Source organism: Corylus avellana, chromosome ca6 (assembly GCF_901000735.1).
Source record: "Corylus avellana chromosome ca6, CavTom2PMs-1.0".
NCBI classification, from domain to species: Eukaryota; Viridiplantae; Streptophyta; class Magnoliopsida; order Fagales; family Betulaceae; genus Corylus; species Corylus avellana.
This window is the reverse complement of record NC_081546.1, coordinates 1,821,374-1,848,758: the sequence shown is the minus strand read 5'-3', so window position 1 is coordinate 1,848,758 and position 27,385 is coordinate 1,821,374. Positions and strand designations below refer to the sequence as shown.

Below are 27,385 nucleotides of genomic sequence, written 5' to 3'. Positions count from 1 at the left end.
TGTGATTTGTAATAAGGATGGATTCATCGAATGTTTCAATAGATTAATTTTATAAAAACAATAGAACATGCATAGGGTATAATTGCTTGTCAGATGTATGAACAAAACATGAGAATGTGTGCTTTGATTTGATGAGGTGAATTCTGAAACCTTAGTCTTTTATCATTTGATTACATTTCAATTTTTATTTTAGTTTATATTTTTTGCACGACACAATTTGAAATTCAAAACTAAGTTAAAATAGAATTAGTTTAGAAAAAAAATTGACTTTTGCATCGCAATTCCCTATGGACCGACCTCACACTTGCACACGCTATATTGCATACGATTTGTGTACTTGTGAGTAATTAAAAATTGCACAACAAGTTTTTGGCTCCGTTGTCGGGAAATTGTTGCTTGTGAAAATTGATTTTTGTTTAACTTGATTTTAGTTTTTCTACTAGTTGTAAGTAGCTCTTTTGTTTTATTTTTCTTTGTGCAATTTTATTTTATTTTATTTTGTTTCTGTTTGCAAAACTAATAATAATAAAAAAATAAAAAATAAAAAGTGTTTTGGTTGCTGTTCTTTCTTTTTCTGCAGTTTTGGAGGAGCCTAGTCCCTGCCAAGACGCTTGAGTGCACTCAAGCATATCGTAGCAAGGAGCCCGCACACCTACGCTCGACCCTTCTGCAGCTACGCGGGAGTGCACACCCCGCGCGCATCTGCCCTCGATCACACATCACCTACGCTCGAGCGCACCCCCGCAGACTACACCAAAACGGACCAGTCCCTAAAATTTGCCAAACTTATGTTTGGTCCGTTTTTTGAGTTGTTGTTTTGAGCTTTTTGATATTTTTGTCTATTTTATTTTCCAAAAAAAAAAGTTACTATTTCATGTGGAAGTGTGTTTTGTTTTAAAGAGTGAGGGTGAAGCATGAATTTTCCGTTTGGTGATTTTAATGCTTCGCCTAGTTGTAGGACTCCAATACTCGAGCAGAAAGTTCTCGTCAAAATACTAAGACGTGTGCTAGATCTTCTCAAAGTGTGCTTTAAACCCAAAATCCATGAAATTTCTTGTATCTTTATTAAAAACCTAAAAACACTAAAACAACACAAAATCAAACAAATTAAAATACTAATGAATTAACATATGCGAGTTAAACGGCTTGAATGTACAACATTCGGCGCTTATCACTTACCTCGCACACTCGCTTGAGACTTCCGACATCACAAATCTCTGCTATAACGAAATATGACACATCGTTATGCGCATTACTAGAGAACTCCTACGAGTATGGTACTAAGACATATTTAGCAAAAAGTGTCGTTGAACCCTAATATTACACATTTGGAGCTAAGGGGCGAATGCTTTGCTTCCTGGTCGAACGCTCGGGCTTGAGAGCAAACGTTCGGCCAGTGAGTTAGGTGTCTTGGCCAAAACCTCTAAACTATGTTTTGAGGCTTCTATCCAAACTTGTAGCACCCCAGATTTTTAAAGTCTTATTTTAGAGATATTAAATTGATGCTATGATTATATTAATATTAGGTAATGGCATTTACTTTGAGGTTGAGATATTTATTGATGATATTAGGTAATAATATTTATTCTTGAGGAACTTATTAGATCTTATGAATATTATTGGAATGAATATTGATTTGAGGTTATTATATCATGATGATGATTTTATTTTGATTATTTTATTGGGAGATTTAAGAGATATGATAATTGATGATTGATTGGTATAATTTGGAGTATGATTGTAATAATTGGTGATAAGATAGTAAATGGTAGGTATAAGGATGGTAGAATAAGAAGGTAGAATAGTATAGGGTTGGTGAAATAGTATAGGGTTGGTGGAATAGTATAGGGTTGGTGGAATAGTATAGGGTTGGTGGAATAGTATGGGGTTGGTGAAATAGTATGGGGTTGGTGAAATAGTATTTGATTTTCTCCTATAAATAGAACTCTTCTCCTTCACAATTTTCACAACTCATCTCCTCTCCCATCTCTTGCATATATTCTTCCTTCTTCCGCTTTTTACTCGGTCTTTCTTCTTTCTAAGAGTGTTTACTCAGAATAGAGAGAGAAAGGGCGAGACCAAGCGCTACAAGAAAGAAAGAACACAAGAGAAACCGAGAGTGAGATGGGAAATTTAAGACAGAGAGCTGAAGAGGAAGAAAGAGAGTTTAGGCGAGAGAGAGAGAGAGAGAAAGTGATTGTTATGGGTATGGACCAACTGCAGCAGAACGGGTTTCAAGTAATTACCTTTGATGATCCATTCATGTAATCCACTGTAAGTATTCTTACTTACTGAGTATGATATTGATATCCAATAATACGGATTTTTGTGGTTTTATAACTTGTCTAGCATTTTGCTATATATGATTCAACAATGATTTATATTGTCGGAAATCAATTGACTCACTACTTCACAGTTTTTTTGTAGTGCTTGCAGGAATGGAAAATCAAGGTAATTATGCAGTTGTGATTAGAGATTCATATTGAGATGTACAGAGATTCCAAGTTGGTTAAGTTTTGTCTAGAGTTTAGACTGTCGGATAGATTTGTATAAATGCCTTGTACGACATAGCTTTGGGTATTTTTTTGTATTTTTAAGAGTATTTTTTTTTGTATTGATAATTACAGTTTTCCGCTATATGAGATTGTTACAGTCAATTAACTATTTTCTTGGTGCACTCAACGGTCATGTTGATGGAATACCACCTTCTGACATAGCCTCCTTTAGTGGTTTCGCCTCCATCCGAGTATCGGTACCGAACTCCTCTCATCCTTACTTATCTTGGGGCAAAAAATACTCTCCTCCATACATGTGCCCTCATTTCATAAACATTAACTCATTTCTTGTACTTCTTTTGATGCATCTTAGGGCAACATGTAGGAGGGTTTATCATCATTCTTCTTTCTTATAATCATCATTATTCTCAACTTTCTTTTCTCAAAAATGGAAACTTTTCCAAATATAAACTTGTGTACTTAGAAAGCATTTAAAGAAATAGAAACTTTCTAAATAATTCTTTTAGAAATCCTTCATACATGCAACATATCTTCATGACAGGTAAATAAAATAATCATTTACAGTTTGATACAAGAATGAATAAATAGCATGACATGAAGTAATTTTAGAAGGGGTAGTGAATTTACTTACCTCTAGACTGAAGCTAAAAGTGGTCTGAAGGATCTAGTTGCTCCAATCTGACTAACACTACTAGTATATATTTCAAACTAATTTCTCAAGTCCGTTCTCTCTCGTGTTCTTTCTTTCTTGCAACTCTTTGTCTCGCTCTTTCTCTTTCTGTTTCGTGTAAACACTTTCAGAAAGAAGAAAGACCGAGTAGAAAACAGAAGAAGGAAGAATATGTGGAAGAGAAGGGAGAGGAGTAGTGAAATTTGTGAAGGGTGAGGACTCTATTTATAGGAAACCATCTCCATCTACCAATCATCATCTACAAACCTTCATCCACTAATCTCCATCTACTAGTATCTATCTATAAATCTCCATCTACTAGTACTTATCTATAAATCTCCACCTACTAGTATCCATCTATAAATCTCCATCTACTAGTACTATTATACCTACCATTGACTATTCTACCTTCCCTTACTATTCTACCTTCCATTTTACTATTCCATCTACCAACACTATTATATCTACATTTATCCATCTACAATTTTTCTTACCATTTACTATCCTATTAATTCACCAATTACCATTCTCTAATTACCACTCTCTGTAATATCATAAATTTCCCCAGAATTAAATTCATAGGCTAAAATGGATATCAAAATAACATCATCATCAAAATAATCTGTTTAAATAACTTTGAAAATTCCGGGACGCTACACCTTGGGTTGTGGATGTGAATTTTATCCTGGCCTTCGGGTCGAGGAGGATGAGTATCGGCTTGGGGGTTTTGCTCTCAAGGCTGAGGAATAAGTATCGGCTTGGGGTTTTGCTCTCAAGGCCGAGGAATAAGCGCTACCTATGCATTAGATGGTGTCTGTTTTGATACAGATCTGATTTTTAAACCTGATGATTAGTCATAGGTTAGTGGATGCTGTGTTATGGTTGATTTGGTCTGTTGTTGATGACTGTATCTTTAACTTTGGCTATGATTTACTTCAGAACTTTTTGCTCTGTTTGTAAGAGCTTTAGGCTCGCGATTTTTATTAATGAATGAATTTGGCACGTTTCAAAAAAGAGTTCTTTTATTGCATGCCTACCCCCATAACTCTAAATGTAAAAAGAAAAACATAAGGGAAAAACCCCTGCACACGCTAATTAAGAAATAATAATATTATTTAGTAAATTATTATATGATTGTCATATAATTTAATAATATAGAAGTAAAATCAGCCATAAGATTAGCACTTGTAAAAAAATAAAATAAAATAAAATTAAAGACTAATTTTTACTGCAACATTATCTCACTTGTATGACAACCATACAATAATGTACTCAATAACATCACTCATAGTATGAAACAGTGTAGTACACATTTTAGTTACCACATATCTAATCAAACTATGCATATACTTGTGTAGGAAGGCGTGGAGTGAGATGGACTTCAACCGGTGTAGCTTTCTGATTGTTAATTCCGACTTTCTCAGTCATATCCACAAGCTCGTCTAACGGGGTTGCAATTTCAAAAGCGTGCAACAAGGTGGCAAGTGTGAGATGCATAACTTGCAACGCAAATGAGATTCCCGGGCACACCCTTCTACCGGAGCCAAATGGTATAAATTTGAAATGGTTGCCCCTAACATCAACATCCTTATCGGCTATAAGGAATCTTTCTGGCTGAAATTCATTTGGATCAGACCACACATTTGGGTCTCGATGGATCTTTGAAATATTAACAAGGAGTCGTGTTCCTTCTGGAACATGGTAGCCAGCCAAAGTGCAGTCTTCCATGGACTCGTGCGGGGGAGAGAGCGATGCTGCAGGGTGTAAACGCATTGTTTCTTTGATGATAGCTTGGAGATAGACTAGGTTTTTTATGTCTAATTCCTTTACTTGCCTATCCTTGCCAATTTGCACATCTAACTCTTGTTGTGCATTCTTTAAGGCTTTTCGGTTGTTAAGAAGTAGAGAGATAGCCCATGTCAACGTTGTTGCTGTTGTATCTGCACCCGCTACGACAAGGGACTGCAAAAACACCAATGTTAAAGTATTAGATGGTTGGTTAAGAAGCTTTGAGGTCACTAATGTTTCAAAAGCACCAATTATGACCTGATACATCAGTTTATAAATTGACTTTGTAGTAATTCTATTATTGACACTCATTTATAACATTTACTTTATATTGGTTGACGTAGTATTTTTAAGTATTCACATGAAAAGTTACTTAAGATACCCAATGTTAGCTGTCGTAAAATGGGTGTGGAGAGTAATAGCATTACTCTTTGCTCAAGCCAACACTTTCCTCAGTGTTAAGATAATTCTTAGGGAGAAATTTCACAAAACCACCTCGAACTTTCATGCGATTTGACATGATTTATCAAAGTTAAAAAAAACTATCAATTTCACCCCTAAAACTTCTAATTTGATGCAATCTCTTCCATTAGGTGTTAAAACAGACAGTAAAAAGGATAAAAAAAACCTTTATACTCATAATTTTTTTATAAAATTTCAAATTTACCCTTAATTTATCAAGAAGTGGTCTATTTAGAAAACAAAAATTGGAGTATTTTGGTATTCTTCATAGCGATCGTTATGATTTAAGGCCAAATCCCTAATGGAAGGGGTAACTTGTATCAAATTAAAAGTTTGAAAGGTGAAATTGAGAATTTTTAACTTTTGGAATGGTATTTTCAAAACACATAAAAGTTAAAGAATATTTTATAAAATTTCTCCTAATTATTATTTTGGTTGTTATTTTTCTCATCATGACTAGATCAAAATGGTTATCAAACAGCCATAAACTCTAGATGCCTATGCCTATGCCTCTTTTATTCAGAGCAATAGATCGAGAGGGAGAGAGAGAGGAGAGCTATGAGCAAAATGAAAGAAAATAGTACAAATTAAGGAGATCCAGATGCATATATGCCAATGCCTATTTGATAGTAGTTGATGGATGACAATATATCTCTCTGGTTAACAAAATAATCAAGGTAAAACAAATGGGGCATATGCTAGTAATTAACCAAAGGATATATCAAAAGCTTACCAGGCATGTAGCTTTAGTAATTGTATCAGCGTCATAATTGGAGATCTTTTCTTCGTTGGCAACAACGGACAACATCACATCCATAAAGTCTTTGTCTCCCTTTCCCTCACCGGAAACTTTCCTTTGCTTATGCTCTTCCAACCAACCTTCAAGCACATGATCAAATTCTTTTGCAGTTTTCTTCATCGTCTTCTCGTACCCTCCAAAGTCCAACCACCTTAAGTAAGGAAGCACATCTGCTACCACAACTGTACCACTCAACTCAAAGACATCTTTTAATGTCTGCCGGCACTGATCGTCACCAACATTCTCGTCCTCGTCTTCAGCCCCATAAAATCGCTTCCCCACAACCATCTTAAATACAATATTTAGGGCTAAGGACCCAAACCATCTCTGCATATCTACCAACATATTGTTGTTCTTCACCCAGAGTTCATACATCTCTTTTATGGATCTATTTACCTCATGCTCTCGGATGTGTTTGAGCATCGCAAGGCGGTGATTTGAGAGGACCTCCACCGTGGCTATTTTACGCACTTGGCGCCAGTAAGGACCGTAAGGACTAAGCACAAACAAGGCATAGTTGTAGCCCATGAGTTCTGAAGCTATAGCTTTTGGACGGTTGGCAAAGACTTTGTCATGAGTGGTGAAGCACTCTTTAGCTACCTCCCAATTGCTCACTATCAGAGCAGGATGTACACCCAGCTGGATAGTGAAGAGTGATCCATACTTATCGGCCATCTTACTCAACGTAATATGGGCTGGTTTTGGTCCTCGTAATAGGTGGAGGTGGCCAATCAACGGCCAAGCGCCACCAGCTTCTGGTGGAAGTGTTGTTTTACGGGTTTTTCTTAGTATCCATAATAGGAAGAAGAGGAACAGAAAAAAGGCGAGGATAGTGGCCATGAAAGTTGCAGAGAATGCGTGCTGAGGAAAGAGCATACTACTTCTGTAAGAAATAGAAGTTTTAGGAGAAGAGGTATTGTTCTGTACATAATTTGCTCGCAATCCCAGCTATACATAGATATATTCAGGATAATATCTGACACGACAGGACATTTGACAATACTGACAGACGAAAAGTCAGAAAACACATTATTCTTGTTTGGATTTTAGGCGTCACATATATTCCACAGATATATCATCATATATAGATCAGTGTACTCCTTAATTAGTTTATATACTGCAGGGACCAAAAGCTGTCTGGTGCAATCTTGCTCAGAAGAAAAAAAATTCAGTTCTGTGACGCGCAATAATTTGACATTTGTTTTTTTGTTTATTTTATTAATGTTTGGTGCATTAATCTAGCTTAGAAGAAAAAAAAAATCAGTTCTACAGAATTAATTCTTGAGACAAGTGGCTTTTGAGTTCTGTTGCCAATAACATGAAAATAAAATGGAGAGACCAGCAAGGAATTTCGAATGGTTGGCAGATATAAGTTGAGATTGAGATTAAATTGGTTAGAATAACAATCTACAAAAGAAAGAAAATGGAGAGTACTGTTGTAAATGTACTTATAAGTGTTGTATTTTATATTAATTAAGTAGACTCAAATTCATTATATTCCAAAAGTTTATGTTAATATTAGCATAAACTTTTGAAATAAAATATTTTTTAAAATCTATATCGTATTCTTGTTTGATTACCTTAGTATATCTCTCCGTAACAATGAAAACGAGATAATGATGTTCTAGATATTAAAAAGATAACTGCAGAAAACTGGACCATGCATTGAGCTAGTTGCATGGTAATGAGCCCAAGCTTTAAGAAAAATTTAGGAAATTTGTGAGCGAATTTTTGTAATTTTTTTAAATTTTGTTATTAAAGTTGAAAAAGACAACCAATTATGAAGAGACAGTTGAGAATGCTATAAAAAGATTGACAATAGTGAGTTGGTGACAGATTATAATGACAGACAAAAAGTATAGGACGCACTCATTGTTGGTGGTCCCCATCCTACCGAGTAATTTAAGTAACTTACCTGTGATTTTAATAGTCTTACTATTTTTAGTAAGAAATCATGCCACCTAAAATTACTTTATTCTATTATGAAATATTAGTTCAATTGACTGAAAATTATATCTTATAAAACGAAAGTTATTAGTTCGAATCTGTTATTCTTCTTCTTGTGTGAACATGTTAAAAAAAAATAAAAAATTACTCCATTCTACCCCCTAAGTCCATTTACTTTTGGGGTTGTTTACCGATGAACTTTGTTTGCTTAGTAACAAGATTTAATTGATATAAAAAAAAAATAAGAAATAAGAAATAAAAATATTTTATATAAAAAATAAAATATTTTGTTTTGTATTTGTTAGAATATATGAAAAATATATTATATTTTCTATATATTCCATAATTATGCTGATATTGAAATATTCTTTATTTATGGGTTGATTGTAATCATATATTGTGATTGTAATCAAATCAAGGGGATTTGATTACCAAACTTATATTTAGACATTACCCTATAAATATGGACCTTTGTATTGTAGACAAAAAAAAAAATTAATGAGCACAATGTAGCCTTTAGGGGTATTCCGAGTGGTGGACGTAGGTGTCTAACACCGAACCACCCGTAAGTTCTTTGTGTTTATTTTCTATATTGCTTTCGCTTTTATTCCCCCATAATCATTATTTCAACAGTATTAATTTTTTATTTAAATAATAAAAAATAATAATCGATGGAATGCAAAAAATAAAAATGTCTCTTTCTCAGGCCAACAATCGGGAAATGTCAAGGAAGGAGTAAATCTATTGATGCAACTAGAGGCTCTAACCTCTCTCTAGAAATTTTTATCAACCTACGTTTTTTTTTTTCCATCTCCCTGGTTAGAGCAGCCGCCTCCTTAGTGAGGTTTTTCCGGGGAGGAGATATGGGGCTACTTGAATTTTACAAACAAATTTAGTAGCCAAAGAAAGGGAGGTTGTAGATCTCGCATTCTAAGTTACATGGGGTATGTTGGCGCTGTAATCTTCTCTTTCAAGTTGTCTGAATTTATATGAAATTTGAACCGTCTGATAACAAAAAATTATCATCCAATATGGTCATAAAATAGCTAACCAACACTTAAATATGGCTCTACCTAAATTTTTATGGTTTGTCCCAACATTCTCCACTTGTTGGATTGGTACTGAGCTGTTTTAAATAAAACAGTTAAGAAAACAAAATTAAGAACTTGACATTCTCCAATCGTAGTGTCAGACTTCAGAGTAATTTTAGAAATTCCTCTAAAAATAATGTGGCTATTAAAATTATCATTTAATCAAAATTTAATAATGATCAATCACAAGCTTAATGATAAATTTAATAACTACATCATTCTTGAAAGGACTCTAGAGAAACATAAAAAACACCTGTAGCATTACTCCAGACTTCACCTTATAATTATTCAATAAAAATATTTAACGGAGTTTTTTTTCATAAACAATTCACAGGCCTGGAGAAGGTGGGAGGGGGAAATAAATTTAATAATAGATTTGGTATAGAGACAATGACACATTATTTAAAAATTAACTTTTTTAAAAAAAAATTTAGGAGGAAAAACACTCCTGGTGAAATTTTGAATAATTAAAAGATAAAACATAGATGGTTTTAATTAGGAGAATAACTATGATCTTAACATAAATCAAGTCCTTCCTTAAGAAAATCAAATGGTAGCAAAACACTGGATCACTGCCAAATCTACGTCCTATTATCTCCCACCTTTGTTCAGTCAACGTCAGCACCGATCAGGCCAGGCACCACCTAGGACCGCCGCCGCCTAGGCCGAACACCGCCGCAGGTTCCGCCGCTGCTCCTCCACCCAGGCTGAACCCCACAGCTACCACCATCGTGTTCGCACAGGAAGACTGAGAAAATCCCTTTTTCCCCATTTTCAGATCTCCTGGTGTGTGTATGTGAGAGAGAGAGAGAGAGAGAGATAGAGAGGAGGAGGAGGAAGAAATACCTGAGTCGTTTCTCATAGATGCTAGAAGATCATCAATTGATGAGCGAGTGGGTCATGGCCTTGAACGGCCTGGCATCACCCCTGCCATGGGGGTATTTGTGATGTGTTCCAAGCTGTTGCTTGGATGGGTAGATATATATGGGCCCGATGGTGTAGGGAGGAGTGGAGGAGAACTGTGTTGCAATTTGAAGGGTTGAAGATGAAGAGATTTGGGATTTAGAGTTTGTTTAGAGAAGAGTGCAAATAGGGAAAGGGGATTTTCTCAAAGAAGCTCTCCGCGTGGGCGGTGGCGTTCGACCTGAGCGGCGGCAGTCCAGGGGCGGAATCTAGCCTGAGTGGCGGTAGTTCTGGCCGGCAGCTGGTCTGGGCGCTGATTTCTCTATCACGTCGCCTGAGGAGAGTAGATTTGGCGGTGCATATTATTTCTTGTTTCAGGCGATGTGTCACCTTGTCGTTGGAAGGTAGAAAAGGCTCGATTTGTTACTTATAAAGTTATTCCCTTTAACGTAAAAAGAAGAAGAAATAATGGCAGGTACCGAATACTAATAAGGATTTTTTTTTTTTTTACATGACTAATGGAATGGGTTTTAAATTAATGATCTCTATTTCATGAAGCGTGATTCACTGTTGATGAAACTAATTTTATGGACAATAAAAAATTAAGGCACATGATTAAAACAAAAAAATTCATTCGCCATATCCCATATGACAGCACAAGTGTTATGCTGTCAAGGGATATTAAATAGGAAGAATGATACAGCCCCAACTTAAAATTAATTTTTGGTTAACTTTTTTTCTCATTTTTTAATTTAAAAAATTAAAAAAAAATTTGAAGCAATAATTTTTATTTTGGTCATACTTTTATTTGGTATTAAAAAAAAAAATTGTATTTTTCTTCGTAATAATAACCATTTTTTTTATTTTGTTATTTTTTAAATTAAAAAATAATGAAAAAGTTTCTAAGCAAAATGTAGTTTTTATTTTTTTTAAATACCAAAATAAAGAATAACCAAAATAAAAATTATTACTTCAACAACTTTTTTTATTTTTTTTATTTATTTTTTATTTTTTAAATTAAAAATAAGGCAAAAGTCCGCCTAAAGCGAAGCAAAATAGTTATGCTTTTAATATTTTTCATTTGTCTCTAAGAGATAGCTCAATCGGCTGGAGATCACGTTTTATGAAGTGGAGGTCACTAGTTCGAATCCCTCTTCCCTTCTTGTGCGTACATGTCAATATATATATATATATATATATATATATTTCATTAGGTAAACTGGCCACCTGGCCATTAAAAAAAAAAAAAAAAAAAAAGGGATAGCAGGCCTTGGGCAAGAACAAAATGCAAACAATATATTTATATATTTCATTAGGAAAACTGGCCACCTGGCCATTAAAAAAAAAAAAACAAAGAAGGGATAGCAGGCCTTGGGCAAGAACAAAATGCAAACAAATTCACATATTCAAAAACAGAAAAGTACAAAATCGAAAATACAAAGGCTAGAAAAAAAATAATATATTTTGAAAAAGATGTGGTACGTTGCTCGAGGCACTCTGGACCTTCCAAACGGCGGAATAGTTGAAATATTGATAATTGATAATATTATTCATCAACCCACCGTGATAAGAATAGAGTAGATGAATTACAATGGGTTTGGTATTATAAATATTGATAAAAGCTACTACTACTAAACTGCAGAGGAGATATCCTCGTATTCCAGGAGTTCTCTTATTGCATGCCTCAAAATGTAAAAAGAAAAACATAAGGGAAAAATCCTTGCACACGCTAATTATGAAAGAATAATGTTATTTAGTAGATTGTTATATGACTGTCATATAACTTAATAATATAGAAGTAAAATCAGCCATAAGATTAGTACTTGTAAAAAAAAAAAAAATCAAAGGCTGATTTTTACTGCAATATTATCTCAGTTGTATGACAGTTGTACAATAATGTACTCAATAACATTACCCATAGTATGAAAAAGTGTAGTTCGCATTTTAGTTACCACATATCTAATCAAACCATCAATATACTTGCGTAGGAAGGCGTGGAGTGAGTTGGACTTCAACCGGTGTAGTTTTCTGATTGTTAATTCCAATTTTCTCAGTCATATCCACAGGCTCGTCTAACGGGGTTGCAATTTCAAAAGCGTGCAACAAGGTGGCAAGTGTGAGATGCATAACTTGCAATGCAAATGAGATTCCCGGGCACACCCTTCTACCAGAGCCAAATGGTATAAATTTGAAATGGTTGCCCCTGACATCAACATCCTTATCGGCTGTAAGGAATCTTTCTGGCTGAAATTCATTTGGATTAGACCACACATTTGGGTCTCGATGGATCTTTGAAATATTAACAAGGAGCCGTGTTCCTGCTGGAACATGGTAGCCAGCCAAAGTGCAATCTTCCATGGACTCGTGCGGGGGAGAGAGCGATGCAGCAGGGTGTAAACGCATTGTTTCTTTGATGATAGCTTGGAGATAGACTAGGTTTTTAATGTCTGATTCCTTTACTTGCCTATCCTTGCCAACTTGCACATCTAACTCTTGTTGTGCTTTCTTTAAGGCTTTTCGGTTGTTAAGAAGTAGAGAGATAGCCCATGTCAACGTTGTTGCTGTTGTATCTGCACCCGCTACGACAAGGGACTGCAAAAACACCAATGTTAAAGTATTAGATGGTTGGTTAAGAAGCTTTGAGGTCACTCATGTTTCAAAAGCACCAATTATGAACTAATACATCAGTTTATAAATTAACTTTGTAGTAATTCTATTATTGACACTCATTTATAACATTTATTTTATATTGGCTAACATAGTATTTTAAGGTATTCACATGAAAAGTCATTTAAGATACGCAATGTCAGTTGTCATAGAATGGGTGTGGAGACTAATAGCATTACTCTTTGCTTAAGCTAACACTTTTCTCAGTGTTAAGATAATTCTTAGGAAAAAATTTCACATAACCACCTCAAATTTTCATGCGATTTGACATGATTTATCAAAGTTAAAAAACTTTCAATTTCACCCCTAAAACTTCTAATTTGATGCAATTTCTCCCATCGGGTGTTGAAATAGATAGTAAAAAGGATAAAATAACCTTTATACTTCTAAATTTTTTATAAAATTTCAAATTTACCCTTAATTTATCAAGAAGTAGTCTATTTAGAAAACAAAAGTTGAAGGGTATTTTGGTATTTTTCATAGTGTTCATTATGATTTAAGGCTAAATCCTAATGAAATGGGTAGATTGTATTAAATTAAAAGTTTGAGAGGTGAAATTGAGAGTTTTTAACTTTTAGAAGAATATTCTTAAAACGCGTAAAAGTTAAAAGATATTTTATGAAGTTTCTCCTTATTATTATTTTGGTTGTTATTGTTCTCATCATGACTAGATCAAAATGGTTATCAAACAACCATAAACTCTAGATGCCTATGCCTATGCCTTTTTTATTCCGAACAATAGATCGAGAGGGAGAGGGAGAGAGAGAGGAAAGCTATGAGCAAAATGAAAGAAAATAGTACAAATTAAGGAGATCCAGATGCATGCCTATGCCTATTTGATAGTAGTTGATGGATGACAATATATCTCTCTGGTTAACAAAATAATCAAGGTAAAACAAATGGGGCATATGGTAGTAATTAACCAAAGAATATATCAAAAGCTTACCAGGCATGTAGCTTTAGTAATTGTATCAGCGTCATAATTGGAGATCTTTTCTTCGTTGGCAACAACGGACAACATCACATCCATAAAGTCTTTGTCTCCCTTTCCCTCACCGGAAACTTTCCTTTGCTTATGCTCTTCCAACCAACCTTCAAGCACATGATCAAATTCTTTTGCAGTTTTCTTCATCGTCTTCTCGTACCCTCCAAAGTCCAACCACCTTAAGTAAGGAAGCACATCTGCTACCACAACTGTACCACTCAACTCAAAGACATCTTTTAATGTCTGCCGGCACTGATCGTCACCAACATTCTCTTCCTCGTCTTCAGCCCCATAAAATCGCTTCCCCACAACCATCTTAAATACAATATTTAGGGCTAAGGACCCAAACCATCTCTGCATATCTACCAACATATTGTTGTTCTTCACCCAGAGTTCATACATCTCTTTTATGGATCTATTTACCTCATGCTCTCGGATGTGTTTGAGCATCGCAAGGCGGTGATTTGAGAGGACCTCCACCGTGGCTATTTTACGCACTTGACGCCAGTAAGGACCGTAAGGGCTAAGCACAAACAAGGCATAGTTGTAGCCCATGAGTTCTGAAGCTATAGCCTTTGGACGGTTGGCAAAGACTTTGTCATGAGTGGTGAAGCACTCTTTAGCTACCTCCCAATTGCTCACTATCAGAGCAGGATGTACACCCAGCCGGATAGTGAAGAGTGATCCATACTTATCGGCCATCTTACCCAATGTAATATGGGCTGGTTTTGGTCCTCGTAATAGGTGGAGGTGGCCAATCAACGGCCAAGCGCCACCAGCTTCTGGTGGAAGTGCTGTTTTACGGGTTTTTCTTAGTATCCATAATAGAAAGAAGAGGAAAAGAAAAAAGGCGAGGATAGTGGCCATGAAAGTTGCAGAGGATGCGTGCTGAGGAAAGAACATACTACTTCTGTAAGTATAGAAGTTTTGGGAGAAGAGGTATTGTTCTGTAAATAATTTGCTCGCAATCCCAGCTATATATAGATATATTCAGAATAGGAGAATGCTTTTTTGCATTCTACCAACCATCTCCTCTCTTTATTTATTTATTTATTATTATTATTATTTTTTTGAAAAAGTCAAAATGATGAAGTGAAGATGGTGTGGTGGGGGGAGAATGGGAGATGGTGGGTAGAATGAAGTGAAGCATTCCTCTTCAGGATAATATCTTCCCTTATAACCTTTTCTCCCATTTAATTAAAAAAAAAAAAAAGCATTCAGGCTAATAATCTAACACTTGAATAATGATAATATACGGAAAAATCGCAACTGTGAGGTCATCCACGACGGCGGGGACATTGGACAATACTGACAGACGAAAAGTCAGAAAACACATTGATCGTTCCTGTTTGGATTTTAGGGGCCACATATAATCCACAGATATATCGTTCCTGTTTGGATTTTAGGGGCCACATATAATCCACAGATATATATATCAGATTTTATTTTATTTTTTTTTCATTGTTTGGTGCAATATTGCTTAGGGAAAAAAATGAAGTTATGCAGTTATGTTGCCTAGGCATAAAAATAAAGTGGTGAGAAGGGTAGAACTAGAAATTTGTGTTTGGGGACAAAATTAAAAAATAATAATTTGGGGTTAAAAATTAAATTTTATAAAAATTTTATAATTTTAGAATTCTATTTATTTATTTTTTTATTTTTTAGATCACCTTGAGCTTTGAGGGGTCCTGCATGGTTCCACCCCCGGTGGGGAGACCACCTAGGAATTTTGAATGGTGGTGTGACTATTGACTAGTACTTTTTTACCAATTGGCCATGTGATAAACATATTGGTCAGTAGTTGTAAGGATTTTTTTTTTTTTTTTTTTTTTTTAATTTTTTTAACAAATTTAGCATTATGAGAAAACTGGAAACCAAAGTCCCTATTATAGGAAGAGCAGGAGAAGGAGGTAGATCTTTTTCATTACAAATGGAGGGGGGGAATAAACTCTTATGAGAACCCGTTGGAGGAGGGGACCAGAGTTCCTTTGGAGAAGGAGAGGAAGACTTCCAAGTAGCTGCATGATCTAACGTTATTCTTCTGATGGAGTTGGCAAGAGTATTAATATTCAGGATGATATGTAAGCTGAGATATATAGAGATTTGACTTGTTTGAAAATACAATTCTTCTTAATTCTTCTCAACTGTTTTTTTTTTTTTAATTGATTTGACACCACTAAGTCACTAACACTCAACTCAACTCAAAATTTTTAACTTTATTTAAAATTTTATATTCTTCAAACAATTCAGACATAATCTAACTATTTTTTCTCTTCAATATTCATAATTTTAAATTCAATATATTAGAAAAAAGTCACAAACTCAAACGAGCCCATTTGTTAGAATAACAATCTAAGAAATAAAAAATAAAAAATAAAATTAAGATGCCATGCCTTTTTTTTTTTTTTTTTTTTTTGAATCTGAAAATATTTCAACCCCAATGATATTGATAAATTGAAATATTAAGAAACATTGAAAAATGATGATATATAATTTGAGGAAGGCCGAAAAGGTCCAAAGCATAGTTTTTTCAAGAGAAAGTTTCCGTAGTTACGTAGGCACATGTTGAAAAGTCTCTCCTCTCGGCTTGATAGTCCAAATAGCTCTTTTCAAAGCAGCTGTGTAAGCACGTGGAGTATTTATTTTTCACAGTTTGACCCAGATCTGTCTCTAGAACGTTTATGTACATTTCATCATGCTTTTCATTTAGAGTATTTAATCAGGTGGTTTCTAGATTCATTCAGATCATTTTATAATGATTTAATTATAGTAATTAACTCATGATTTTTAGATTTAAGAGTATTGCAAACATAATGTGAATCACTTAAAGATTTTAATAAATTATTCCTTTCAAATTCAAGATTCTTAACATCCTTAACAATTTTTAAGTTATCATTTCTCAACATAGAAATTTTTTCCAACAAATTATCAAAGGAGTTTTGAAGATCATTTTTCCTTTTTGATTCATTATCAGATGCAGACTGTCATTAGATAGTTTAGAATCATCAAAATTATAGGACACACCAAAAGCTAAATAATTAGCATTTTATCAAGGGCTTCCTTACCGGTGTCACTCAAGATAATATTGAAACTTTTTTGATCTTTGAACTTATTATTATTGAAATTAGCACAATCCTTGTGAACATGATTATAGTTAGAGCACTCATAACAGTTTTGATCGTGTGGGTCTCTTTCATTTCTCTCTTGAGTACTTTCTTTTTATTTTCCAAATCTCTTGAAAATTATATGTTCATTTTTATAAAACCTTCTAGCTATCAAGTCAAGTTTCTCATCGTCTCGTAATTCCTCATCAGACAACTCATCAGAATTTTTTCCAAGAGTTCTAAGGGCAAGATCCTTATTTTTCTTAAGTTGAGGCAAAGAAAACTCATACGTTTGAAGAGCACTAACTAATTCTTCTATCCACATGATTTCAAGATCAGTGCACGACTCAATAGTAGTTATCTTGATTCTAAATCTTCCAGGGAGTGATCTCATAGCCTTTTTAATTAACTTAGTATCATAAACTTTCTTTCCTAGAATAATCATGGAATTACGCTCCGTTTGTTTCGCCGTAAAATGATTTACGAAAAATGTTTTATGTATTTTCGGGTGTTTGACACGACGTAAAATAATAGTCAACGGAAAATATTTTTTCTTTGGTTTTCAAAACCATAAACCATTTTCCGACTTTGAGCATCTCATTTCAGAATCGACAGACGATGCCAAGACCCACCCAGGACCCCACAGGGACTTGATCAGAACCCGCTCGGGACTTCATCAGGACCCGCTCGAGACTTGACCGGGACCCCACCGGGAGCTGTCTGGGACTTGATCGAGACTCGTCCAGGACTCGCTCGAGACCTCGCCTGGACCTGTCCAAGACCTAACCGGGCGTACCTGGAAACCCGCAGGGACCCAACCAAACCTGGCAGGGACCCACCTAGGACTAAACCGAGACCCCGTCGGGACCTAATCAGTCGGGATGGGCCTGGGACCTGATTGAGACCTGACCGAGACTTGACTAGGACTTGCCCAGGACACGACTGGACTTGCCCGGGACCCCCTCGGAACATGCCCAGGACTTAACCGGCACCCACTCGGGACTCACCTAGGACTTGACTGAGACTCGCCTGGGATCTCGCTTGGACCTAATCGGGACCCGACCGGACCTACTCAGGACCTCGCTGGAACTTGCCTGGAACTCGCTAGGACCTGCCCGGACTTGTCCGAGACCCCGCTGGAACCTGACCGAGACCTGCTTGAGACTCGCTCGGGACCTCGCTAAGAATCGATTGGACCTGCCTAGGACCATCCCAAGACTCGCCCGGGACTTAACCGAGACCCGATTGGACCCGCCCCTAGTCAAGTCCTGGGAAAGTCTCAGTCAAGTCCCGAGCAGGTCTAGTCGAGTTTCGAGTAGTTCCCAACAGCGTCTCGAGTGCTAGTCCGGTCAAGTCCTGGCTGTGTCCTAAGCAGGTGAGGTCGGGTTGCGGTCGAGTCTAGAGCATGTCTTGTGCGGGCCACGGTCAAGTCCCGGATGGGTCCCGATCAGGTCCTGGCAGAGTCCAGAGCAGGTCGTGGTCAGGTCCTGACGGGGTCCTAGGTAGGTCCAAGTCAAGTTTCGGGCGGGTCCCGGTCAAGTCCGGGGTGGGTCCCGGGCAGGTCCGGTCGGGTCCTGGTCAAGTCCCAGTGGGGTCCCTGGCGAGTCTCAATTCGGTCCTAGATGGGTCCTAGTCAAGTCCTGGGCAGGTATTTTTATATTTTATTTTTTAAATTATTATAAATTAGTATTTTTATGCAGTGAATACAAATTACATTTAGGTTAATATGATTAAATGGAAATATAAAAAATATTTGTGATTTTCCGTCCGCGCGTCAAACGCTGAAAAATGACTTCCCTAAAAATATTTTACGCTGAAACAAACGGAGCCTAAATTTAGCAAAAAAATCATTGATATCCCATCGTAATAGACTTAAACTGAGAAACTAACATTTGAAGTTTTAAAGATTTAACAAGATTTGTTCCTTCATATGTAGTTTCTAGGATCTCTCATGCATCTTTGGCACTATCACAATGTGAAATTTTGGAAAACTCACTTTGTGAAATTGCCAAGCATATGACATTTATAGCTTTGTCATTCGTCATATAAGATTGTTTTAAAAACTTTTGTAACATTTTAAACTTGAAAATGTTGTAGTTTCAATTGAATGTTGACAATAATTGGAGCAATGGTCTATTCCGTAAACAGGCCACCTAGGAATTTTGAATGTTTGGTGTGCATGACTATAGACTGGTACTTCTTTTCCAATCGGCCATGTGATAAAAATATTGGTTAGCAGATGTAAGTTGAAATAGGCAATTCTTTCTAATTATTCTCAATATGTTTTCTTCTGTTTTTTTAGTTGATTTGAAACCATTAACACTCAACTTAATTCAAAATTTTATATTATTCAAACAACTCAAATATAATCTCAAATCTTTTTTCTCCTCGATATTCACAATTTTAAATTCAATTCAATAAAATAGAAAAAAAAATTGTAAACTCAAACGAGCCCAATTTTTTAGAATAACAATCTAAAAAATAAAAAATAAAATTATGATGCGATGTCTCTAACTACGATATATAATGAAAAATAAAATTTCAGTAAAATAAAAAGTTTAGAAAATAAGATGAATCATTTATTATTTATTATTATTTTTTTTCATTTTGAATCTGAAAATATGTCAACCCGAATGATATTGATAAATTGAGAGTCATTGCAAAAATTAAAATATTAAGAAACATTGAAAAATGATGATATATAATTTGAGGAAGGGCGCAAAGGTCCAAAGCAGTAGCTTTTTTTGTTTTGTTTTTTTACGAGGAAGTTTCCGCCGTAGTTACGTACATATGTTGAAAAGTCTCCCTTCTTAATAGTCCAAATATCTTTTCTCAAAGCAGGTGTAAGCACGTGGAATACTTGGTGAGGGGAATGAAAAATAGCATTTGTATAATTGATACGACGAACCCAAGCCAGAAAATGGGAATTCTGTGTCAAACATTAACATCAGCAGTCCAGCAGACGACCATTGGTACAGGAAATCATTCCAACTACTTTTCTTTTGACGTAAAAACCAGCTCCACATTAATTTTAGCTTCCCACGGCCGCCACCATCGCTTTAGATGTTAACGTGTACGGAGGTGATTTTGAGATGCATCAGGGCCATTGATTCTTATCACGCATGGTATTATTGACACTAAGGAGCTAGGATCGATGTGAAAGCATTTGGAGAAAAAGGGACCATTTTGAACCGTACGTTTGAAGAGTGATGGAGAGGTGGCAACCCTATGGCTATAGAAGATTGGAAATGACCAAGCCTATGATCAGATTGACGAAAGTGCCATTTCTAGAGAACTCCATTGAAACACCTGTATATAATCAAATATAGAATATATTAATGTTTCTAGAAATTTTCCGTCACCACATAAGAAAAAATGTGTCTTGTCTGCTCAAGATTTTTCTAATGGTAGTAAAACACGCTAGCTTGCTATGGTTTGTTGGCCGTCGACGTTTACTATACGAGTCTTAGACTAGTCAACAAACAGTGATGGTTAAAGCATTGATTAAATGAGTCCAAAGTTTTGAAACAAGTGGTAAGTTAACATATTATTAGAGCTAAATGATCTAACTTCAAATTTTAACTTCAATATTTATTATTATTTTAATTAAATATTTAACGTATTATGTATTATCTATTAAAATTGAGTTAAACTTAGTGAAATTTTAGTTTTTGGCCGTCCATTTTTTATTTAATGGTCATTATTTTTGTTATATGTCTCACTACTAATAAAATAATAAATTTATTATTTTATTAGTAGTGAGACACGTGACTAAACAATAACTCTTGGATAAAAAATAAAGGGTCTGAATTTAAAATTTCAAGAACTAAAATTTTTAGAATTTAAATAAATCTTGATCTAAATTCATACGCTTAAACTTTTAAGACAAGTAGTAACGGTCATATAGCGAAGAACTAAAAATGTGTCAAATTCGCGGAAAACAACTCTTGGTTGTGGTCCAGGCCGGCGTCACCTTGGAAAATTCTTTTAAAGCTATTATTAAGGGATTTTGAATGAAGAGCTCTCCCGATCCTTCAGATGGTCCTCTCCTAAGATGACAAGTCAAAAATTGTATAATTGAAATGTCAAAAATTTCTGCAGTGTTACCATTATTATCGTGATTCATGCATATTGAAAAATTAAACGTGCACACGTGTATGTACCAGTTGATCCACAAAGTCTAAAAGGACCAAGACCCTAACAACTAATCCTCCACTTGATTTCTAGCTCCACCAAAACACTTCGTGTGCCTTGACAATGATCGACTAGATGTCTCCTTCTACTTTTTTTTTCTATATTTTCATTCTCAATTCAATTCATGCACCTTGACCATGTTGCTTCATGTGACTGATATATTTGAACTTTGCCTGTCCAGTTGCTTCGTTTTTTGTTTTATAGCGCGGCAAGTGACATTTTTTTTTTAAAAAAAAATTCAATAATGGGACAAGGGTTATTGGAAAAAACACAAATAAAATGGGGTGAGCTTTTCAACAACAAAACCCAAAAAAAAAAAAAAAAGCGCAATACAAAGATAATAATAGAAACACATAGTAGGCAATGAAACAAAAAAAGATATGTGCCTCTCTAAGAGCTTCATGGAGTGGTATACAAGAAAAAAAAAGGCTTCGTTAAAAGCTCCATGCGGTAAAAGCAATCACTGTTAAGTGGATGTTGCAGGGAAAGCATTGCCAAGAATTGAGTGAAATCTGTCAATGAGAAAAACACACCGGTTACAAAAGTTTCTACTTCAAGATCGGTCCACAAAAAGGATAGGAAACAGTAACCCAAAAAGAAAAGGTAGCAAAGCACAAAAAGAGCTGCGTAAATACTAAATATATTAAAAAAAACAACAGAAATACAACAAAACACCATAAAACAATCACCAAACCGACTATTAACGGCACTGACTAAAAAAAAAAAAAAAAAAAAAACTGAAGTATATATTAAAACATTGAATTGCGATTCTGCGAAACTCTCAAATTTGCAAGTTCAACTTTAATTTATACCACAACCCTCAAATATTAATGGCCATTATTCTTATGATAGTTCTTTTTTTTTTTTTTCAGATCGGCTCAAAACAGAGCAAAAAATTAACCTTTTTTTTTTCCTTACAATTTCTATCTTTTGAAAAGTTTTAGGTATGTAATCAAATTGATTAAGCTTTTATATTGAGATTGCTATTTTAAATTAATTGTTTATAAATATATATAGCTTTTGTATGAACTATATAAATATAGTTACTTGAGATTATGGAGAACAATAATTTCATTGAGCTTTAATCAAATTCATAGCAAGTCAACCAGTAGATCATTGTTTAATTTTTTTTTTATTACCATTCTAATAATGGAGACCAACTTAATAAATTAATGCTTAAATAACAACTAAATAAATTAGTGCTAAGCGTGAAAAAATAAATTGTAAGTTTTATTTATATGTTTTTATCAATATTAAATTTTGTTGAATTGATTATTTATTTTGTTAGTTCTATTCTTTAATATTTATAATAAATTTTTACTTAGTTTTATTTTTTAATCTTAACCCCTCTGAACCAAAATCTTGACACCCACTGCCTGAATTTACTACACTTAACACTAACTATTAGAGTAAAGTTGAGCAGGAGGAAAACTAGATATCTTTAATTATAGAACATTGTTAAATTTTAAAGTGTATTTTCTAGAATGATGTCATTATTGATTTTCATCTTTTTGTTTTGAGTGATGTAGTGGGGAATTTATGTAAGTTTAAATACCGGGGGACTCATTTGCACATGATAGTTGACACATGTCATTCTCTCATTATTTAGCCTTTTCACCTTACTACCTTCTATCTTGGTCATCTAACCATAACTACCCTCGTTCAACCCACTTCATCTTTCAAGACAACCTTACACCTTCGCATGAAACATTATTACCATTTCTTGCACAAATTTGTTGCTCTTCCTTGGTCTCATGAAAAGTCACACCTATCTTGTTAATTAAGTGTGAGAATACTCCAGAACCCTTCCCTAACCCTTATATATATATATATATATATATATATATATATATATATACCCTAGGCATGTTTTTAAGCCTCTCATTCCATCATATCTCAACAAAACCTTCTCCAATCTCGTGCAAGTGTGGTCCAACCCAAGTTTTTCCATTGTTGCAATATTTCATAAATAAGAAGTATATTTTTCCCATTGAGTTTTGATCTTCTGTTTTTGGTTGTGAGTCATTGGGCTAGTAAACCTTTGTTGCACTACTTGAAAATCAGTTCCTAATTTTTGGACACTGTATTTTTCCACATGGTAGCTTCAAGGGTAGTGGTGATTCATCCTTGGTGAAGAAGATCAATTGGTGGTGTGGAAATGGATTCCGGTGGACGCTTTAACAATTTTGGGGTTGAGGTGCTCAATCATTGTAACTACAAGATATGGAGGTCGTGCATATATGGAATCTTATCTTGTTGGAAAGACTTATGGGAGGTGGTTGGTGGTGATCAGGGCCGGCTCAGGCCCTAGGCGAGTTAGGCCCTCGCCTAGGGCCCCCAATTTAATAAGGCCCAAAAGAAAAATTTTTGAGTTAAAAAAAATTTGAAAAAAAAAAAATTTATTTTGGACCAAAAAAAAAAAAAAAAAATTGAAGGCCCAAATTTTTTTTAATAGGGTCTAAAAATTTTTTTAATCAAAATTTAATGCCTCAATTTAATAAGACTCAAATTAATAAGCCCACTATAAATTTTAAAAATAATTCAAAAAATAAATTAAAAAAGGACAAAGCATTAAAGCCTTACATCATTACATGCCAATTCCCTAGAGCTCTCACGCCTGACGCTACAGTACACACCTGGCAGTCATCCTCTTAGCCTCTTTCTAGAAATGTTTTGTTTTTTATGAGAAAATATATTCGTTAGAAATAAAATATTATAATTTATTTTCTATTTATTATTTAGTCATATAGGGAAAGCCAAAAGCCAAAAATATAAACTGCTGTCAGCCTAGTAAGCCTACCATGAACATTTTAAATATCAGAGTCTCTATATTTGCCACTTTACCTCTCCTCTTTGCTTGCTCTTTTCTGAGTTTTTCTTCTCTGCCTATCTCATCATTTTCTCTTCCTCTCCGACTCCGAGTGACTGAGTCTCTTGTCCTATCTCCAAAAACTGCTTCATAATTCATTTGCCAAATCAGGTTCTATTGTTCTATTTTTGTCATTTATTTTATTATAGTCATAATTTTTTTTTGATAAATCGTGTTTGTTTAATTTGTTAGTATAAAAAGACTTGATTCTTTTCCAAATACCTGTATCGCTTATAGAATTTTATTGACAATACTTGTTACAGAAAGAAGTTTTTCAAAATAAAAATTAATAAAATCCTACCTAAGATCAACAATGTCACAAGAGAGATTAAATGGATTAGTCATATTATCAATTGAAAAAAAGATATTAGAAAATCTTGAATATAAAAACTTAATCATAAATTTTGCATCTCAAAAAGTGAGTAGAAGAATTTTTTATATATATATATATATATATATATATATATATATATGTTACTTTTTTTTAAAAAAAAATTAGGCCCAATTTCAAAGTTTTGCCTAAGGCCCCAAAATACGTTGAGCCGGCCCCGGTGGTGATGATGTGAATCCTCCAGAAAATGCCCTGAAGAACGTCAATAACTTGAAGAAATGGCTGAGATAGCGAATGCAAAGGCGGAATCTATCTTAAAGAGATCTATTTCTCATGGGCTATTTGAGCATATCATCGAGTGCAAATCAGCTGGTGGGATTTGGACCAACCTCGATGGGCTGTTCAATAAAAATGATGTTGCTTGATTGCAATTATTGGAGAATGAGTTGGCAAATACAAATCAAGGTGATCTCTCTATTTCTCAATTTTTCTTGAAGATTAAAAATTTCTGGTTGGATATTTCAGCCCTTGATCCATAAGAATCTATATCGGAGGCACGGACGAAGTGGCATATTATTCGTGGATTAAAGAGGGAATATATTCCCTATGTTACGTCTATTCAAGGATGGGCTATTCAGCCCACCTTAGTAGAGTTCGAAACTCTTCTCACATCACAAGAATCATTGGCTAGACAAATGAAGGGATGTTCCATTTCGGGAAATGAAGGAGATGCGCGCTCTCTTTTCCAATAAAAAGAAAAAAAATTCAGCATGACAAAAGACAAAGCTAACAAGTATGAAGATGGCGGAGAATCATTCGAGAAGTGATATGGAAATAAAAAAGGTGTCCAAGTGTTATCGATGTGATAAACTTGGACATATAAAGAAAGATTGCTGTGTGAAACTCAAAGAAGGATATGTAGCCAAGAAGGAAGGTGAACCTAAACATGAAGAAGAGTGGGGAAAGTGCTTTATGGCGGGAACCACTAAGTTTAATGCCTTGTCATCAGTCAATTATAAAAATGATTTGGTTGTTCCTAATTTTTGGACATCGTATAACTAGCATCGATAAAAACTCAAAGCTTCCAAGAATTTTGACTACATACAATAATTTAGATACATAATAGTATGTCTAAAAAATATAGTACAAGATCCCAATTTTTTTGGATGGATGGATTTTTTTGACTAATTAACAAAGAACAAGTTTACAATTCCCGCCAGATTAAAATAAATCGAAACGACTGCATAACATTATCTACAACGCAACAACTGCAGAGCCCACAATACAATCCCACCCCAAAACCAAAAAGTCCTCAGGATCAACATCTCTAGGATACAATTATGGAAAATCTAAGCACAACAACCAAACAAAACTGTACACATGCACCTATACACTCCTAGACAAACAAACTACAAAATCAATCTATTCACAAGAAAATCAACACAAAATCTTTACATGTATTCCCTAACTTTCACAAACGGCTTCATTTTCTCGTGTCTTTTTAAACCTCCCAATAAAGATGATCTTTGATCCGACCTGCCATTTGATTTGAGCAACAACTTTCTCATACATGTAAAACCACATTGAAAAAATAAGAGATCTCCCAAGTTAATTCTTCTATAGTATTTTGGAAAGTATAAATTGGAAAGTTTTGGCACCATTAAGCTGCTATTATCAAGCATGTCTCCCCGATCGGTTTCTAGAAGATGTTCCATCTCCAAAGTTTCCTCCTCCGGAACCCCCGATGCTAGCAAACATCTACTCAAACGGATTATGGGTAGCAACAAACATCTCCTCCATTTTTTGATCATTCGCTCATGTTCTTCGTCTTTGAAGATCCTATTGCTCGATACCCAAAGAGCTAATTTCTTTCTCCAAATATTCCAAACGATGGTTTGCCATGGCAGAACCTAGCTCTGATATCAAGTTGTTATGTGACTTGGATTGAGAACGCGTATGGGGATGATGAACGAGCAATCCTGCAGAAAAATCGGTTTTCCAGAGCTTGCCTATAATGGTGAATAGGATAATAAATTTTGATAACACAGTAGGGTAGTTTGAGTCACCTTGGTCCTCATCTGAATACTTGAAATATTGATACTTGATAGTATTATTCATCAATCCCTTTCTTAAATTAGTGTTACAAGACACTGTGATAAGAACAGAGTTGATGTTCCTCAAAAAAAAAAAAAAAAAAAAAACAGAGTAGATGAATTACATTGGGTTTCAACGACCGATATTGATAAATACTACTACTAAACTACTAAAAAGATACCCTCTTATTTCAGGAGTCCTTTTATTCCACGCCTACGTCTCCTTGATCGTGTATGATTCATGCCACATAACACATAACTAAACCCCAAAAGCTCAAAATGTAAAAAGAAAAACATAAGAGAATAATCCTTGCGCACACTAATTATAACGCGTAATACAATTTAGTAAATTGTTATATAATTATCATACAACATAATAATGTGGAAGTGAAATTAGCCATATGATCAAAACTTGTAAAACAATGTTAACTTTTACTGCCACATTATCCAAATTGTATAGAAGTTTAATAATAGTCTACTAAATAGTATTATTCATTATGAAATTAATAGCTAGTGTAGATCCCATTTTAGTTATCAAATATCTAAGCAAACAATGCATATAGTTGAGCAGGAAGTCGTGGAGTGAGATGGACTTCGAGTGGTGTGGCTTTCATGTCGGTAAGTCCGACTTTCTCGGTCATGTCCACGAGCTCATCTGATGGGGTTGCAATTTCAAAAGCATGCAGCAAGGTGGCAAGGGTGAGTTGCATGACTTGCAATGCTAATGAGATTCCTGGGCACATTCTTCTACCGGAACCAAATGGTAAGAATTCAAAATGTTGGCCCTTAACATCAACACCCTTATGGCTTGTAAGGAATCTTTCTGGCTGAAATTCATTTGGATCAGACCACATATGTGGGTCTCGATGGATCTTTGAAATATTAACAAGGAGTTGTGTGCCTGCTGGAACGTGATAGCCTGCCAAAGTGCAGTCTTCCATAGACTCGTGTGGGATAGTGAGCGGT

General features: G+C 34.9%; 3 protein-coding genes across 4 annotated transcripts; all 3 read right to left on the bottom strand.

The window, feature by feature from the left end:
* Positions 1-4,462: 4,462 nt before the first annotated feature.
* Positions 4,463-7,111, bottom strand: LOC132184824 (cytochrome P450 CYP82D47-like). The gene is made up of 2 exons (XM_059598598.1): positions 6,170-7,111; positions 4,463-5,148 (listed from the first exon to the last, which is right to left on the bottom strand). Exons 1-2 carry the CDS (start codon positions 7,109-7,111, stop codon positions 4,525-4,527), a joined length of 1,566 nt encoding a protein of 521 aa, XP_059454581.1. The 3' UTR covers positions 4,463-4,524.
* A 4,449-nt stretch (positions 7,112-11,560) lies between these two features.
* LOC132185921 (cytochrome P450 CYP82D47-like) lies at positions 11,561-14,821 on the bottom strand. 2 transcript variants are annotated; one of them, XM_059599737.1, is made up of 3 exons: positions 13,790-14,821; positions 12,129-12,768; positions 11,561-11,859 (listed from the first exon to the last, which is right to left on the bottom strand). In XM_059599737.1, exons 1-2 carry the CDS (start codon positions 14,729-14,731, stop codon positions 12,148-12,150), a joined length of 1,563 nt encoding a protein of 520 aa, XP_059455720.1. In that variant the 5' UTR covers positions 14,732-14,821; the 3' UTR covers positions 11,561-11,859; positions 12,129-12,147. The 2 variants fall into 2 exon arrangements, with proteins under 2 accessions (XP_059455720.1, XP_059455719.1); XM_059599736.1 differs by having other exon boundaries at positions 11,561-12,768; positions 13,790-14,820.
* A 12,140-nt stretch (positions 14,822-26,961) lies between these two features.
* On the bottom strand, positions 26,962-27,360 carry LOC132183933 (cytochrome P450 82A4-like). The gene has a single exon (XM_059597404.1). The coding sequence runs from the start codon at positions 27,358-27,360 to the stop codon at positions 26,962-26,964; it is 399 nt and encodes a 132-aa protein (XP_059453387.1).
* Between the last annotated feature and the right edge of the window lie 25 nt (positions 27,361-27,385).